Source organism: Rhinopithecus bieti, unplaced genomic scaffold (genome assembly GCF_001698545.2).
Source record: "Rhinopithecus bieti isolate Rb0 unplaced genomic scaffold, ASM169854v2 scaffold_12573, whole genome shotgun sequence".
Classification (NCBI taxonomy): Eukaryota; Metazoa; Chordata; class Mammalia; order Primates; family Cercopithecidae; genus Rhinopithecus; species Rhinopithecus bieti.
The window spans coordinates 821,589-839,320 of NW_016807321.1; the positions used below are offsets into that span (position 1 = coordinate 821,589).

At 54.4% G+C, this 17,732-nt stretch overlaps 1 protein-coding gene across 1 annotated transcript in view; it reads left to right on the plus strand.

Moving 5' to 3' along the window:
- Positions 1 to 15,764, plus strand: part of NTSR1 (neurotensin receptor 1) — a 53,545-nt gene extending 37,781 nt beyond the window's left edge. Inside the window, exons 2-4 of the mRNA XM_017881157.1 lie at positions 9,007 to 9,208; positions 11,604 to 11,694; positions 13,020 to 15,764. Of these exons, the coding sequence (XP_017736646.1) occupies positions 9,007 to 9,208; positions 11,604 to 11,694; positions 13,020 to 13,269 (543 nt within the window). The 3' untranslated portion in view covers positions 13,270 to 15,764. The remainder of the gene's footprint in view (positions 1 to 9,006; positions 9,209 to 11,603; positions 11,695 to 13,019) is intronic.
- The last annotated feature ends 1,968 nt before the right edge of the window (positions 15,765 to 17,732 follow it).

A 17,732-nucleotide genomic window follows, 5' to 3' on the forward strand; every position in this document is an offset into this window, starting at 1 on the left:
GTGGTGGCACGTGCCTGTAATCCCAGCTACTTAGGAAGGCTGAGGCAGGAGAATTGCTTGAACCTGGGAGGTGGAGGTTGCGATGAGCCGAGATTGCACCACTGCTCTCCAGCCTGGGTAACAAGAGCAAAGCTCGGTCTCACAAAAAAAAAAAAAAAAAAGAAAGAAAGAAAAGAAAAAAGAAATGGAGCCTAGGAGGACCTGCTGAGCTCACAGCTGGCCACCCCTCCTGGCACCAAACCCCAGGCACTCGGCTGCCTCCCAGAGACTTGAGGCCCTACCAGGCACTCAAATGCCATCCCCTAGACCCAGACAGGGCCAGGAGGCAGGGGATGGCTGCTGAGGGGTGCACACAGCAGAGAAGACTGCCCAAAGCACGAATGAGATTCCCATGGAGGCAGCCCCACCTCCAGACCACCACGGCTGTCACAGCAGACACCCCTGTTTCCCACCACGACCTTCTGCTCCGAAACAATCACCCCCAAAACCTCAGACCCAGCCATTGAGGCCCACGGCCCAGAGCCCCAGAGCCTAAGCTACCAGCCGGCTCCGAGGTGGGGCGGCGCCAGCAGTTCCCTGCAGCCGTGCGAGGGTGTTGATGCTAAGGCAGCACCAGCACTCCAGAGGGTGACCCAGACAGACAGCGACAGAAGAGCAGAGAAACAGACCAGCCCAGCAGGAAACGAGATACAGAGAGAGAGAGACACAGGGAGACACAGAGACACAGGAAAACAGAGAGATAGAGAGACAGACACAGGAGAACAGAGACACAGAGAAACAACAGAGACACAGAGACAGAGACACAGAGGAAAACACACAGAGAGGTAGAGAGAGACACCCCAGAGGTATAGACACAGGAAGGAAAACATACAAGGAGAGAGAGACAGAGACACAGAAAAACAGAGACATCACAGGAGAAAGATACAAAGAGAGACAGAGACGCATGTTCTGTCTCACCTCCAAATCCACCTGTGGCATGGACCCCGCTGGGACCGGACAGCCTCGCCATCCCCAGGGCTTCCCTGATGTTGGCAACGACCCTCCCCTGCTGCTTGGAATTGCAAAGCCAGGTGGTCTAGGAGTCACAGCCGCCACGCGTCCCCCAGAATATTCATGGGGCTGGGCCAGGTGACTCCCTGCTCTCTTTAGAGACAAATAGAAAAGGCTCCAGGGTGCTGTGGCATCAGTGGCACTGAGCCATCCTCTGGCCGGCCCTGCATGGCCTTCAAGCTGCTTGAGTCCACTAGACAAAGTCCCTCAAGGCCACCCTATGTGGCCAGGGCTGAGACGCCTAGAGGTAGATGCTCAGCCTGGGCAGGGACGGGGACCAGACCTAGCAGGGTCAGAGAAGGGGTCAGCCAGGAGGAAGGTCCAGGCTGCCGCCCGGCGGGTTAGCACCAGGCCCCCACACTACCCCAGCCTGGCCGTCTGCCTCCTGTTCAGTTCTCACCCCCTGAGTTCTCAGGTCCTTGAGTTTGCTGGACCATCTGCCAGGAGTGCTCAGGGTCCCTGCAGGCTCGTGGGTGCCATCAGGTCAGAGATGAGAAGTCACCTCTGAGCAGAGGCCTTCCCAGAACCCCCAGCACTACCGCAGCCAGGCTGCCACAAGCATCGCTGTGTCTGTAGCTCTTATTGACCCTGAAGTTACTGCAGGTGGTTCTGTCAGTGGTCTCTCCTCCCCAGGATCCAAGACCCCTGACAGCAGGGGCTCCTATGCCTTCTCCAAGGCAGTGATATTTGTGGGAGGGGACGGAAGTAGAAAGGGAGAAAGGTGGAGGGAAGCTAGACTAACCAAGAGAAAAGGGAGAAGGCGTAGCTAAAATCAGAAGTGGAAGAAGAGACTTTACGAGATGCCACAGAAATCAAAAGGGTCATAATAAACTGTGAACAATTTTATACAAACCAGCTGGACAACCTGGAAGAAATGGATACATTCCTAGAATGTAAAGAAACTCACAAGCTTCCTAGAGTCAAACATGAAGAAATGGAAAATCTGAAAGGACCAATAACAAATAAGGAGACTGAATCAGTTATCAAAAACCTCCCAAAAAAGAAAACCCCAGGGCAGGGCCAAGTTGCTTCACTGATGGATGCTACAAACATTTAAAGAAGAATTAACACTAGTCCTTATACAACTCCGAAAATGTGAAGAGGAAGGAACACTTTCTAACTCATCTTACGAGGTCAGCATTATCCTGACACCAAAGCCAGAGAATGGCGCTTTGAGAAAGGAACCAAGAGGCAAAAATCCTCAACAAAATACTAGCAAACTGCATTTGACACCACGTTGAAAGGATCATCCTTCATGAGCAGGTGGGATTTATCCCTGGGATGCAAACATGGTTCAGACACACGAATCAGTAAACGTGATTCACCGTATGAACAGAATGAAGGACAAGAGCCATTTGATCATCTCATTTGATACAGAAAAAGCATTTGACAAAAGTCAGCATCCTTTCATGATAAAAACACTCAACAAACTGGGTATTGAAGGCATGCTACACAATAAAGGCCACGTATGACAGACCCACAGCTAACGCCACACTGAGTGTAAAGGCCACGTATGACAGACCCACAGCTAACTCAACACTCAGTGGTAAGAAGTAGAAAGCTTTTTCTCTAAGGTCAGGCGAAGCAAGGATGCTCTACTCAACATGGTCCTGGAAGGCCTAGCCAGAGTCATTAAGCAAGACAAAGCAGTAAAAGGCATTCACATCAGAAAGGAAGAAGTAAAATTTTCTCTGCAGATGACATGAACTTATGTATAGAAAACCCTAAAGATGCCACCAAAAAAAATTTTTAAAAAAGCTGATAGAACTAATAAACACATTGAATAAAGTTGCAGGATAAAAAATTGACATATGAAAATGAGTTGTGTCTACACTAACAATGAATTATCCCAAAAAGAAATCAAGAGGGCTGGGCACAGTGACTCACACCTGTAATCCCAGCAGTTTGGGAGGCCGAGGCGGGTGGATCACCTGAGGTCAGGGGTTCAAAACCAGCCTGGCCAACATGGCAAAACCCAGTCTCTATTAAAAATACCGAACTAGCTGGGCGTGGTGGTACGTGCCTATAATCCCAGCTACTTGGGAGGCTGAGGCAGCAGAATTGCTTGGACCTGAGAGGCGGAGGTTGCAGTGAGCCAAAATTGTGCCATTGCACTCCAGCCTGGGCAACAAGAGTGAGACTCTATCTCAAAACAAACCAAAAAAAAAAAAAAAAAGGCAAGAAAACAATCCCATTTACAATAACATCAAAAAGAGTAATTTAACCGAGGAAGTAAAAGACTTGTACACTGAGTGTAACATGGTGAAAGAAACTGACACAAATATATGGAAAGATATCTCACGTTCATGGTTTGCAAGAATCAATAGCGTTAAAATTTTCGCGCTACCCAAAGTGATCTACAGATTCAGCGTAATCCCTGTCAACATTTAAATGACATTTTATGCAAAATAGAAAAAAATCCTAGGATTCGTATTTAACCACAAAAGAGCTCAAACAGTCAAAGCAATGCTAAGAAGGAACAAAATGGAAGGCACCGCACTTCCTAATTTCCTTTTATATTACAAAGCTATAGTAATCAAAACAGCATGGCACCAGCACCACATAGATCCAGGAACCGAGCAGAGAGCCCAGAAATAAACCCACTTCTGTACAGTCAAATAATCTTTGACAAGGTGCTGTGGTTTGAATGTCTCCTCCAAAACTCGTATTAAAACTTCATCCCCGGTGTGACAGGATTGAGAGGTAGAGCCTTTCAGAGGTGATGGGATCTGTGAGGACTCGGCCCTCATGAATGGATTCATCCATTCATAAATAAATGAGTTAATGGATTAAGGGGCGATCACACAAGGGGAGCTGGTGGCTTTATGAGAAGAGGAAGAGAGACCTGGGCTAGCATGCTCAGCCCCCTCTGCATGTGATGCCGCGCGCCACGGCGGAACTTTTCCAAGAGTCCCCCCCAGCAAGAAGGCTCTCATCAGTTGCATCCCTTGGGCCTTGGACTTCCCAGCCTCCATAACCATGATAAATACATGCCTTTTCTTTATAAATTACCCAGTTTCAGGTCTTCTGTTATAAGCAACATAAAATGGACTTAGACACAAGGGCACCAATACACAGTGAGGAAAAAGCAGTCTCCTCAGTGATGTGAAAACTGGATATCCCCATGCAAAAAATGAAATTGTACCCTTATCTCACACCATGCAAAAAAAAAAAAAAAAAATCAGCTTAAAGTGGATTAAAGATCTAAACATAAAACCTGAAACTATAACACTGCTAGGAGAAAACATAGAAGAAAAGCTTCTTAACATTGGTCTTGGCAATGATTTTTTTATGACAGCAAAAACACAGGCAACAAAAACAACATAAATAAGACTACATTAAATTGAAAAGTCTCTGCACAGCAAAACAAACAACAAAATGAAGAGGCAGTCTACAAAATAGGAGAAAAATAAGCAATTTTAAAATGGAAAAGGGACCTGAGTAGACATTTTTCCAAAGAAGAGCTACTTATGGCCAATGGGTTTATGAAAGGTGCTCAACATCGCTAGTCATCAGGAAACTGCAAATCAAAACCACGGTGAGCTACCCCCGTACACCTGTTAGGGTGGCGATCATCAAAAAGCAGGCAGATAACTAGTGGTGGGGACAATGTGGCGAAAAGGGAACCCTGGTGCACTGTTGGTGGGAATGTATGAAGTGGGTACAGCTGTTACGGAAAACAGTATGAGGGTTCCTCAAAAAAATTAAAGATAGAACCACCATAGGATCCAGCAATCCCACTTCTGGGTCTTTATGCAAAGGAAGTGGAATCTGGATCTTGAAAAGATCCCTGCAAGCCCATGTCCACTGCAGCACTGTTCACTATAGCCAAGATACGGAATCACCCCAAGTGTCCCTCAACAGACCCCCGGATCAAGAGAGCGTGGTGCAGATACACAGCGGAGTGCTGCTCTGTCTGGAGAGCATGATGCAGATACACAGCGGAGTGCTGCTCCGTCTTGAAAAACAAGCAGATCTTGTCATTTGCAGTAACCTCAGTAAACCTGGGGACATTATGCTAAGTGAAATAAGCCAGGCGCAGAAAGACAAATACTGTGTGATCTCGCTTATGTGTGGAATCTGAAAAAGCCAAACTCGTGAAAACAGAGAGCAGAGCACTGAGTGCTGGGGGAGGGGAATGAGGAAGGGGAAGAGGACAATCAGGGGCTGCAAAGTTTCAGGTATAAGGCGAGTAAGTTCAGGAGCTTTGAGGTATGGCATGAGGACCAGAGTTAACAATACTGCATTGCACACTCAAAATTTCCTAGAATAAATCTTGTGTTCTCACCACGATAAAAGGGGGCCACTATGTGAGGTGATGGATGTATTCATTAGCTTGATGGTGGTGATCACTTCACGATTATCCATAGATCAAAACATCACATCGTATACAGTAAATAGATACAAATTTTTTGAGATGGGCGTCTCGCTCTGTCACCCAGGCTGGAGTGCAGTGACGCAGTCATAGCTCACTGTAGCCTCAGCCTCCCAAAATACTGGGATTCCGGGAATGAACCACGGTACCCGGCCAATAGATACAATTTTTATTTGTCAATTATCCCTCAATAAAGCTGTGGGAAAAGGTTAAAAATATATACATTAAAATTTAAAACTTCCATGAAGGTTTTGGTTTTAGGTTTTAATCTTTTCAATCTTCTCACCCCATCTGGAATTTTTTTGGTGTAAGATCTCTATGAGTTATGGTACAAGCTCCAGGAACTAAGTCAAATTGTCTTATTCCTTAAAAAAAGGAATATTTATTTCGCTCAAGACACACTGAAAGTCCAAGAGTAATAGCTGCAGGCACAGCTTGATCCAGGAGCACAAACGATGTCCTGGGGTGCTCTGTTCCACCGGTGCTGGCTTCACTCTTAGGCAGGTCTTCCCTGAAAGGTAGGAAAATGGCACCAACGGCCACAGATGTATTTCCCACTCAGTGAGCCCAAGCAAAGTGTTGTCTAGCAAAGGCCTGGGGCTGGCCCTCATCAGACAAATGTGATTGGTGCAAATCTTTGGCTGACTTGTCCAATGAGGGTCCACCCAGGCCTGTTGGGATGTGTTGATTGGCCAGGTCTGGGCCACATGCCAGCTGGATGGAGGGTGCACGGGTCCCCAGGGGAAGGAGGCTGTGGTCCAGTCCATCAGCTGTCCAGCACCATGCCTGGGTGGCCAGTCTTCTCCCGGATGATCTGGATGCTGTCTCCATCACAGACGGAGCTTCTGTCTGATCTGGCACAGTCAATGCCTCATTTTCCTCGTTAAGGTCACTCTCAGTGACACTCAGGTACATCCCAGTGGCTGGCAAGGCTGAGGCGCCCTTGTCTCAGCGACCTGCCTTTCAAGAGCCTTCCTGGCCATTCTGAGACTATTGTGTGTGTCTACGCACATAGCTCTCGTGTTTTATGGGGACTGGATGTGCAGAGGTGATCTCAGCGGGTCCTTCTGTCCAGGAAGGGGCCTGTCCTTGCCCCTGCTCCGTCCTCCCTCATCCCGGCAGCATCGCAGCCTTTCCTCCGAGCCCCCGCGCTGCTCACGGACGTGCTCCCTTTGCCTGTCGTGGAGGTGGGGGCAGCTCCTTACCTAGAGAGGGAGAGAGGGTAAGGATGCCACGAGCCAAAGCCCCTGCTTCCAGCTGTGCGTCTGGGAAGAGAAGCCTGGCCCCAGGAGTCAGGGTGCATTCCCGTCACCCCCCAATCCTACTCAGCTTCAGTCTCCAGGGTGGACAGGTGGGGGAGGCGGGGGAGGGCCGCACTCCCTCTGCAAGGCAGGGCTGCCCTGCCTCTGTCCCCACATGGCCCTGCGGCAGCCCCTGCTCCCTCCCTCTGGAAACTGCAGGATCCTTCCACAGGGGCAACCAGGGGGTCAGGGCCAGACCCCACAACCCACCGGCCCCCAGAGGTAGCTATTTTTGCCGCCCGTGTCGGTGAGGTTGGTATTTTAAATGTTTTGACATTTAAAATCTGTGTTGGATACATTGGTGCTGTTTAAACTATCCCCGGATTGCAGTGACTCACAGGGAATTGGTTTGTCTCCTGAGGCGGGGCCTAGCCATCCCCCGTTCCCGCTCCCAGCAGCCCAAGTGGGAAGAGGGAGGTTTTACCTGCCCCCAGTCTCACCAGCACCTTCTTGTCCTGCAGAAGGTGAACTTTAGCCAGAGTAGCAGAACATGAGGGACGTGGGACAGCCTCAGATCCAGACACCCATGCGGGGGAGGGCAGAAGAGACCCGTCACCCAGCCACGGTCAGCAGCAGTGGCAGTAGCTGTCAGGAGCCCACACAGGTGGCAGGAGCGAGGGACGCGGGGCTGGCAGGTGCAGGACGCTGCCTCCCGGGGGTTTGAGTGCCCCCTCTCCATGCATGTCTTCTGATCTATTAGCTGAACTCTGCTCAAATGGAAAATGTGGGTGAACTCAGGCTGCTCCTCCCTGAAGGCCTCTGAGTGCTTCTGAGTGGAGCCGGGAGCTTCAGTGGGAGCAGGAAGGACCTTCAAAGGTGCCTCAGTCAGTGCCCAGAGGGGGCCAAGGATAAACCCACCGACATTCCCATGACCCGGCACCTCTCCGTGGCTGCTCTGTCCCATGGCCACCGCCGCCTTCATTAGCAGGACACGGCGAGGATTGTCCTCACTGGGACCGTCCTGACTTGGACTGTTGAGGCCACACAGCTCTGCTCTCCCTGGTGGGAGGAGGTCGGAAGGGAGGTGGCCCCTGCAGCCCAGCCCAGGGAACCCCATGGCTGATACCCCTGAACTTTCTACTGAAATCACAGCCACGGGCCGCAGAGCCAGTACACACCATTTCTCCAAGACAGCCAAAAGCTTCTTGGAATCAGAAATTCAGCATGAGGATCCCAGGCAGCTTGGCAGAGAGGGAGCAGCCTCTGTCTCTGGCACAAGATCGAACCCGCAAGTGTGGAAGCCAAAGGCACCAAGATCTGGCTTGCAGAGAAGAACATCTTACAAAGAATCCAAGGCCAAGGAAGATTTGAAAGCCATTGATGGCTGTTATTCCACTGCCCCGGGGAGGGGTGCCGGTTTCTCCACTGGAAGCTGGGCCATGGCCGTCCTGGCAGGTTCTCCTGCTGCGCGTCCACAGACGCATCCCCTTCCTGTTCTGAGCAGCAGCTCTGGTTGAGGAGGAGGCTGGGCCACTGCCCCATTTGGGAAGCCACGGCCACGCTGCCAGTGCCTGCAGAGTCACATCTCAGCCAGGAGTCGCAGAAGGAGCAGGACTCAGCTCAGGCCAGGCTCAAATCCAGGCGCAGCCCCTCCTGCGCTGGAGTCTTTGGGCAGGACCTCTAGCCTGTCCAGGACTCGGATCAGGTGCCGAGTAGCTGTGATGACCCAGCCTTGTGGGTTGCTGTGGAAGCTAGAGTTGGGGAGCGGGGGCTCCAGGTGCTAATAACAGGGGCCCTGTACCTTTCAATGCCCTGAGAGGTAGCTGGGGTGGGCGAGAGGAAGGGGTTTCTATTAGTGTGAGCTGTCAGGACCTAAGAGAACCGTCTGCACACAGCTGCAAGGCCAGGGCTTGGCTGTCCCACAAGACGGGCCTCAGAGAGGGCAGCCACATGCTTGTGGGCTTCAGCCATAGACACAACATGTCCAGACCTGGGAACCAAGAGCCCAGGACCTTTGCCACAGCCGGGACACCCCCGTGTTTGTGTTCCTTGCTGTGTACAAGTGGGACCCTCGGGAGGGGCCCATGAAGGTGGGGGAGTCTGCAAACTTCTTCCCAGTCAGAGGCAAGGTTGGGGGCAGGCTGAGGGCCAGCTTGGAATAGCGGCTGGGGTGGCTGTGTCTTCCGGGCAGCTGGGATAGGGCCGTACCTCCTGAACTTGTGTTGATTGAGGGCCTCACACCTAGCAGGCCTGACACCCCAGCCAGCACAGCAGGGATCCCAGTTGGGGGTGCATGAGTCCTGCTGCTAGCTCTGACGGCCTCCCCGTTCCTCTCCGCAGGTCAACACCTTCATGTCCTTCATATTCCCCATGGTGGTCATCTCGGTCCTGAACACCATCATCGCTAACAAGCTGACTGTCATGGTGCGCCAGGCGGCCGAGCAGGGCCAGGTGTGCACGGTTGGGGGAGAGCACAGCACATTCAGCATGGCCATCGAGCCCGGAAGGGTCCAGGCCCTGCGGCACGGCGTGCGCGTTCTACGTACGTAACCTCTGGGCCCTCCAGGGGCGGGAGGCAGGCCAGGGCCAGCAAAGGCAGCGCGCGCTGAACCACCCCAAGCCTGGGCAAGTTTTAAAGACATAGGGATGGAGCTATCAGGCCAAGACCCAAGGGTGCCAGCTCCCCCCAGGGGTGAGTGCCATTCTGCACTCCATCACCCGCATCCATCCTTCGCCTGCCACCCATCCATCCATCCTTCCTCCAGCTGCGGCTCCTCCATCCATCCTCGCCCTCCCTCCATCCATCCATCCTTCTTCGCGCTCCTCCATCCATCCTTCCTCGCATCCCTCCAGCCATCCTTCCCTCCTCCATCCCATCCATCCTGCTCCTTCCCTCCCTCCATCCCTCCATCTCCTTCCTTCCCTGCCCCATCCCATCCACCCCCAACCTCCTCCCTCATCCCTCCCTCCAGTCCAACCATCCCTCTCCCCTCCCTCCATGGTCACTCCTCTACCTGCTTCCTCCGCTTCCTTCCTCCCTCCCTCCATCCATCATCCCTTCCTCTCTCCCTCATTCCATCCCTCCCACTCTCCCTCCCTCCATCCCTCATTTCATCCCTCCCTCTCTCCCTCCCTCCATCCATCCATCCCTCTCTCCCTCCCTCCATTCACTCCTCTACCTCTCCCTCCCTTCCTTCCTCCCTCCCTCCAGCCATCCATCCCTCTCTCCCTCCCTCCTTTCATCCCTCCCTCCATCCATCCATCATCCCTCCGTCCCTCCCTCATTCCATCCCTCCCACTCTCCCTCCCTCCATCCCTCATTTCACCCCTCCCTCTCTCCCTCGCTCCATCCATCCATCCCTCCTTCCATCCCTCCCTCCCTCCCTTGTTCACATTCTCCAAGCAGGGCTTGGAGAGTGTGATGGGAATAGGAGAGAATGAAGCCCTTTCATGCCTGAGACCCAGGTCTTCAGTTTGATTTGCCTGAAGCATTTGGCTTGAGCTCCTCCCTGGTGCTGGCCCATTTTCAGGGCTTGTTTGAAGATGTGGCCAGTCACAGGAGAGGCCCACAGCCAAGTATACTACCCTAAGAGAGCCTGGCTCTGGGCTGAGCCTTCCCTGCTCATGGGAACCAGCCAGGGCTTTGGACACAGAGCTCTCAGGGCTGGTGAAGCCCAAGGTGTGGCCCACAGCAGGGCAATGCCCATTCTGTCAAAACCCTGAGGACCAGCCCCAGCTTAGGACTGCTGGCTTGCCGACCTCCGAGGTGTGTCCTGGGCCTGGCGTGTGCCTGTTGTTTTAATAGTAGCCATCCTAATAGATTTGAGGTGGCATCTCGTTGTGGTTTAGATTTGCATTTCTCCAGTGATTTATGATTAATGATTAATAACATCTTTCATGTGCTTGTTGACCATTTGTATCTATTTTGGAGAAATATCTGAGTCCTTTGCCCATTTTTGAATTGGATTGTTTGTTTTCATGTTGAGTTTTAAGAGTTATACTCTTGAGGTTAACTCATTATCAGATGTGATTTGCAAATATTTTCTCCCTTTCTGTGCGTCGACTTCCACTCTCCTGATGGCATCCTTTGATACACAGAAATTTAGTGTTTATGTTGTTCAATTTATCTACTTTTTTCTTTTGTAACCTGTGCTTTTGGTGTCATACCCAAGAAATCATTGCCAAACTCAGTGTTGTGAACTCATTATGTTTTCTCCCAGGAGTTTTATGGTTTTAGTTCTTATGTTCAGGTCTTTAATTCACTTCAAGTCCATTTTTGTATATGGTGTGAGGGGAGGATCCACCTTCATATAAGTGGATGTCCCGTTTTCCTGACACCGTTTATTGAATAGACTGTCCTTTCCCCACTGAATGGTCTTGTTGAAGATCGCTTGACCATAAAGGTGAGGGTTCGTTTCTGGGATTTCTAGTGTACTCCCTTGGTCTATTTGTCTATCTTTAAGCCAGCACAATACTGTAACTTTGTAGTAAGTTTTGAAATCAAGAAGTGTAAGACCTCCAACTTTATTTTCTTACAAGATTGTTTTGGCTGCCCGGGATCCTTTGAGATTTCATATGTATTGTAGGATAGATTTTTCTATTTCTGCAAAAAGCACTCTTGAAATTTGATAGGAATTGAATCTGTAGAGGGCTTTGGGTAGTACTGACACCGTAACAATATTAAGCCTTCCAATCCATGAACATGGGATGTCTCCCTGCACCTCCCTCAGGCCATGTGTTTCTTTCTCTGAGGCCATTATCTCTCTGTCTCTGAGACCATGTTTCTGTCTCTGAGCCAGTGTCTACCTCCCTGAGCCCATGTCTCTCCCTCTCTGAGCCCGTGTCCTGTCTCTGAGCCTGTGTCTCCTTCCCCAAGCCCATATCTGTCCCTCTCTGAGCCCGTGTCCTATCTCTGAGCCCATGTCTCTGTGCCTCAGGTGCAGTGGTCATTGCCTTTGTGGTCTGCTGGCTGCCCTACCACGTGCGGCGCCTCATGTTCTGCTACATTTCGGACGAGCAGTGGACTCCGTGAGTACTGGGAGGTTGGGTGCTGGACAAGTAAGTGCTCCCAAAACAGAGGGCGGGTGTGGCAGGCACTGCTGAGAGGACCCACTCAGGACAGGGGTGTGGTGTGTCCCCCGGTGACCCCCTGGGCAGGGGTGTGCTGTGACTGGGGCCGGGAGAAGGCCTTGGAGGGATAGGTTCAGGGCAGGGACTGTGCAGGCCAGTCTGGTACAGAGAAGGCAAGTCGGTCCTAAGAGAGATGGCCCAGCCAGGCAGTTTCCCGAAGGCGTAAAGAGAGACATCCCTGGCTCTGCTGGGGACATGGTGGGGGTGTCACCTCCTCATATGGCAGCTGTCAGAGCCCCAAGGCCACCCAGGTTGGACCCACAGGGCTCAGCCTGGAGTTATACTCAGGGCTGTGACTTATCGCAGCAAGAGCTGCAATACTGACAAACTTGGCTTATACAGCAAAGTCAACAAAGGAAAAAGACACACGGAGTGGGGTCCGGGGAGACCAGATGCAGTGTCCAGAGCCCCCTCCCAGAGGAGCCTCACGGGACAATGTGGGGGCTGATCACAGGGGCACCCACTGCCTGGCAAAACCCCTACTGTTTGCACCAACAATTCAGGTGCAGGGAGCCCCTCTCATCCGAAAATGGCAGAGCCTTCCCAAATCCAAAGCCCCAGGTGCCAGCCAGAGGCCAGCCTTGCCAGCTGGCCGTCCTGAGATGGCAGCTTGGGACCTACTTGTGAGCCGTTTTCTGTGCAGTGGGGCTGCCAGATTCCAGAATAACAGGTGCCTTCCAGTGACAACCACTGGGGAGGGCGCACCTAGGACCAATGAGGGGGAGAAGGCACAGGCAACAGAGTGCGGCCACCGCAAAAGCTTCTGAAACTCAGGACTGCCTGGTGGTAATTGAGCTGCCTGGTGAGGGAGGAGGCAACAAGTTGAGGGCAAGGTATGTGGCTGCTGGGGAGATGTGAAGGGGGTTCCTGCCCTGGCTGTTTGGTTGGGCCAGGACCAGCCGAGCCCTGGACCCTTGGATGCACAGAGCTGCGAAGGGCAATGCAGGCGGCTGCAGGGAGAGGTAGGGATGAAGAAACAGAGCCCATGCCCGGCCTAAAGAAGGCCAGGCTGGGCAGGAGCACAACCGGAACTTGCAGCTGCTCAGGAGAAGCCAGACCCTGGAGTTTGCTGTGAAACATCCCCATGCGCAACCATTCTCAAGTGCTGTTTTAATCAGCATCTGAGCCACCACGTCCCTCGGCCACTGTGGCCCCAGCTCTCACCCCCGCCTTGGGGCCCTCAAGAGCTCTGTCTGGGGTCTGAATGCCTCCTCTCCCCGCAGGTTCCTCTACGACTTCTACCACTACTTCTACATGGTGACCAACGCACTCTTTTACGTCAGCTCCACCATCAACCCAATCCTGTACAACCTCGTCTCCGCCAACTTCCGCCACATCTTCCTGGCCACACTGGCCTGCATCTGCCCTGTGTGGCGGCGTAAGAGGAAGAGGCCAACCTTCTCGAGGAAGGCCAACAGCGTGTCCAGCAACCACACCCTGTCCAGCAATGCCACCCGCGAGACGCTGTACTAGGCTCTGCGCGGCAGGCCATGTCCAGGAGGAGCCTGGCCATGGGTCCTTGCCCCGAAAACAGAGCAGCCCCACCCGGGAGCCTTGATGGGGTTGGGCAGAGGCCAGCCTGTGCTGGAGTCTGAGGCCTGGGACCCCCCTTCCACCCCCTAACCCCTGTTTCTCATCCACGTCTCCCGGGCCTGTCCCCAACTCCTCCCCACCCCTCCCCCGTCTCCTCTTTGAAAGCCAGAACAAGAGAGGGCTCCTCTCCCAGATAGGAAAAGGGCCTCTCACAAGGAGAAATTAGTGTGCAGCCAAAGGCCGTTTTCTTTGTTTCCGGACTAATGGATGGTTCCAGAGAAGGAAATGAAAGGTGCTGTGTGGGGCTGGGCCTCTGGTGTCTGGGCTGCTGTTCCCATGTCCACATCTCTGAGGCCTGCACCCCTTCTGTCTAGCTCGGGGAGTCCAGCCCCAGTCCCACAGGCTCTGTGCCTTTGCGCCTTGCCTGCAGACCCTGCCATGCAGACGCATGCCCCCCTCCCTCAGGCAGTTCCAAGAAAGCTCCCTGACTCTCCCCTTCAGGCCTGGCAAGCTGGGGGCCCACTGCTGGGGCCAGGGTGTCCCTCCCACCACCCTTGCCGCAGGCAGCCGTAGCCCCCAGAAGGGACCATGAGCCCAAAAAGGACAAAAATGGGTTGACCTAGAATCGCCCAGACCTCAGCCTCCCCTCCTCCCTCCCTTCTTCACCCAGGCCAAGGCCCAGGGGCTCTGCCGGGACACCAAGTGGGAGGGGGCTCAGGCCTCAGCCTCATGATCTTTAGCTGTGGCCTCTCAGGCTTCGCAGAAGGGATCAGGGGCCTGGTCTCCCGCACCTGCCCACGTGGCCATGGCTGGGATGGGGTGCGCATTCCGTGTGCTCTGCTTGTGGCTGTGCAGGCTGACGTCTGGCAGCCATGCCCAGAGCTGGCTTCAGGGTGGGGCCTTGAAAAGGGGAATGTGGGACAGGGGCGATGGTGCCTGGTCCGAGTAAGACGCCAGGTCCCAGGAACTCAGGCTTCAGGTGAGAAGGAGCGGTGTGTCCAGGCATCGCTGGCCGGCAGCCCTGGGCTGAGGCACAGACTCATTTGTCACCCTCTGCCGGCGGCAGCCCTAGCCCCAGCCTCCAAGCAGTTGAAAAGGCTGGCGCCTCCTTGGTCTCTAGAATCCAGGCTCCACAGAGGACAGGACTGGCCAGGCCCCTGGCTTAAGAAGGTTGCCTGAGCCCAAGAGAAGACATTCCCAGGAGAAGCTGGCCAGGACCAGCCAGGAGCTGGGAGCCACAGGAAGCAAAAGTCAGCCTTTTCTTCAAAGGATTTCCATGTCTCGGAGCAGCCTTTGCCCAGGGGAAATGGGCTCTGGGCAGGCTGCCTGCACCGGCCATGTGGACCCGGGACCCGGACACCTGATCTTGGGCTGTGTTCAGCCACTTTGCCTTCTCCAGACTCAGTTTCCCTGTCTGTGAAATGAGAGTTGAAAGCTATAGTATCTGCAGTCACTTGGATCTGGCTGTTGAGTTGACGGGTTTCTTGAGCCCCACAAAATCCCTCTCCAACCACAGGACCCTTCGGCTCACCAAGAACAGGGCCCAGAGGAGTCAGGCCCATTCGCTGCACTTCCTGTCAAACCTTGCCTCCCACAAGCCTGGTCGTCAGCCAGGCAGCCCTCCCGGCGACCGAGGGCCACCAACCCCAGGGAAACAGAGGGACCTTCCTCCCCCGCAGAGCTCCCATGACATGGTCTGCTCTGGGCAGAGGAGCTTTGCTGCCAGCCAGGGGGGTCCAGAGGCCAGTGCAGCCCCTACCCCTGCTCAGGAGTATCAGGAGTGGGCTTAGAGTTCAGCAAATGCTAAGGCCCCTCAGCCTGGGCTCTGAACGCGGACCTGGACTTGGAGCCAGACAGGAGAGCCTCAGACCCTTCTCTGGGGCTCCTGGACCTTGGGCCATAATTTCTGAGCCTCGGTTTTCCCGTCTAAGAAATAGGTGTGGTCATTCCACCCTCTCACCTGGATGGGACTGTCCTGGAGGACACGCCCTGGAACAGACAGAACGGTGTCTCTCAGGATGGTGCTCTGAGAAAGGGCAACGTGGATGCCCCACTGCCCCAGACCCTCGGTAGACGCGGGATCTCCAGGGCGGGGTCTGTGACTGACTGTGACTGAAGTCGGCTTTTCCTATTGATGTCTTTGTGCCCCTCTCTGTGCACTTGCTGTAGTTAGGGACACATGTCCACGCACCACAGACACACCCACGACACCTGATCCCATATCATTAGCTTGCAGCCAGGTCACGATGTGTGCCCAGAAGCTGGCCCTGTCTGCCATGAGTGCATCGGTCATGGAGTCTGGAGCCCCTGAGCCACCCCTGGGGATGACGCAGCCCCATAGCTCAAACGCCCACCCCCACTCCCACCGTCTGCAGTTGATGAAAACAAACCCCTGTATCTCTCAATAAAGGTGTCCGAAGGACCCTGGATGTGGACTTGAGTGTTGAGGGCCTGCATGTGCCCACCCACTCATTCATTCGCTCACTCATTCATTCAGACACGCACCGACGCAGCAGCCAGCCTGCACTGGGCCTCTTACCAAGCACCACAGGGCTTTGGCTGCAGAGGCTGGCGGGCGGGGGTGCCAGGATCCCTCTACTCACAGCCCACTCACCCTCCCTAATTCTTCAAGGAGCAGTGGACCTCCTGCAGGGCCTAGTGACCACTGAGGGGCCTGTGCGGGCAGGTCCTCACCGTCTCCTGAGCTTCAGTCTCCTGATCTGTGAGCTGGACACAGAGGAGGCTCAGTGAAGCGGGGAGCCCAGAGTCCCGTGACCGCTCAGGTCAGATCTCCATGGCCCCTCTAGCCAACCCAGGGGTCCTGTGGTTGGAGGGATCATGGCCCCGTCAAGGCCTTAGCAGTGGACAGATAGGCCTGGGTGCAGTACCGAGCCTCTGGCCTGGGCCCAACCCCGTGCAGGCCACTGAGGAGACAGAAGATGCAGCTGAACCCTCACCCCAGGACTTCTGCTCTAAAAATGAGGGTTCCCAGGCACCTCCCTGACCCACCGTTTCCGATTCTCCCCCAACAAGGCCCTGGTCATTCTACATCCCTGGATGGGCGGCTCTGGCTCTCTGCTGTGCTCCTTTTTAGGGCACCAACAGCTTTTCTCCTGCTTGCCTGAGCCTGAGCCACAAGAGGCTGGTGACAGCAGAGTCTGCAGGGTGGCGCCCTGGAGTCTTTCTCACAACCCTCCTGGACCTCAGGATTAGGCGTGCTGGGCTCACCCTGTGGAGCTCAGCAAAAGAAGCATTTGCTTGGGCTTGAACAGTCTAGGAAGGCTGCCTGGAGGAGGAGGCAGGTGGGCCGGTGGGAGGCAGAGCTTGAGCAAGGGAGAGTGCAGGAGTGAGGGGTCTCCCCAGGGACATGAGGGGCTCAGAGTGGCTGGAGAGGAGAAGGACAGGTGCTAGGGGAGCAGCAGGGGAGGGAGAAGGCGGGTCGGGAGCGTGGGGGATTTGAGCGCCCACAGAGGGGCTGAGTAGGGCCCTGGTGGGAGGCAGAGGGGAGGAGCCTGGGGGCCCCCGTGGTCAGGAGACTGCTGTGGTTCCTGGCTCCTGGTGGCAGAGAGCACCCCTTTCTGAGGGGGTCCTCTTGGCCACCTTCAGCAGCCCTGGCCCTGCCTGTCCCTCCCTGCAGCACTTAGAGATTCTCTAAGTGTTGTTTTCCTGTGCCTGGGGGCTCAGGACTCCTTCCTTTGGGGGCAGTCGGCTGGCAGCAGGGCTGGGAGGGGTCTGAGTGAGGGTGGGGAGATAAACTATAACCCTGATCATCTCATGGGGTCTTGGCACGTGCTGCCAGGCCCCTCCCTCCCAGCACCCAGCACACACCTTCATCTGCCCTCCCAAGGGGTGCTGCCCTAGATCCTCACCAGGCTCAGCCTGTCCTTGTCTGTGCTAAAGTGTTAGTGGCCACAGCATCTCCTGGTAACAAAGATCCCCCCACCTTAACCCAAAGGACAGCAAAAACACAGGACAACCCCACCCACCCTAGGGGCATGGTGCCCCACCTTCCTCTCCATGCTGCACCTGCCCAGCTCGGAGGTGGGGATGGCTGGAGAGAGGACTCCTGGGCCCCTGAATCAGAAGAGGCTGCAGGGTCTCTGGGAAGACCCTGCCACCCAACAGCTGCTCTCTCCAGGTAGCCTTAAATCCCCGACAGAGGAAAGCCCAGAGCCAGGAGGAGGCCGGATGGGGGCAAGGAGAGCCTGCTGCCTTGGGGTCCCCCTTCCCTTCGGCTGTGAGTGGTCACAAGGTGGGCACAGGGAGAGGGCACTCACCATGTGGAGCCCTTGGGGGGCCTGCGTTGTACACCCAGAGGCTGAGTGGCGAGCGTTGGGTGAAGAGGGGATGCCAGCTCTTCCCTCTTCCCCAGGCAGCACAGCACAGCCATGAGGGCACAGGTG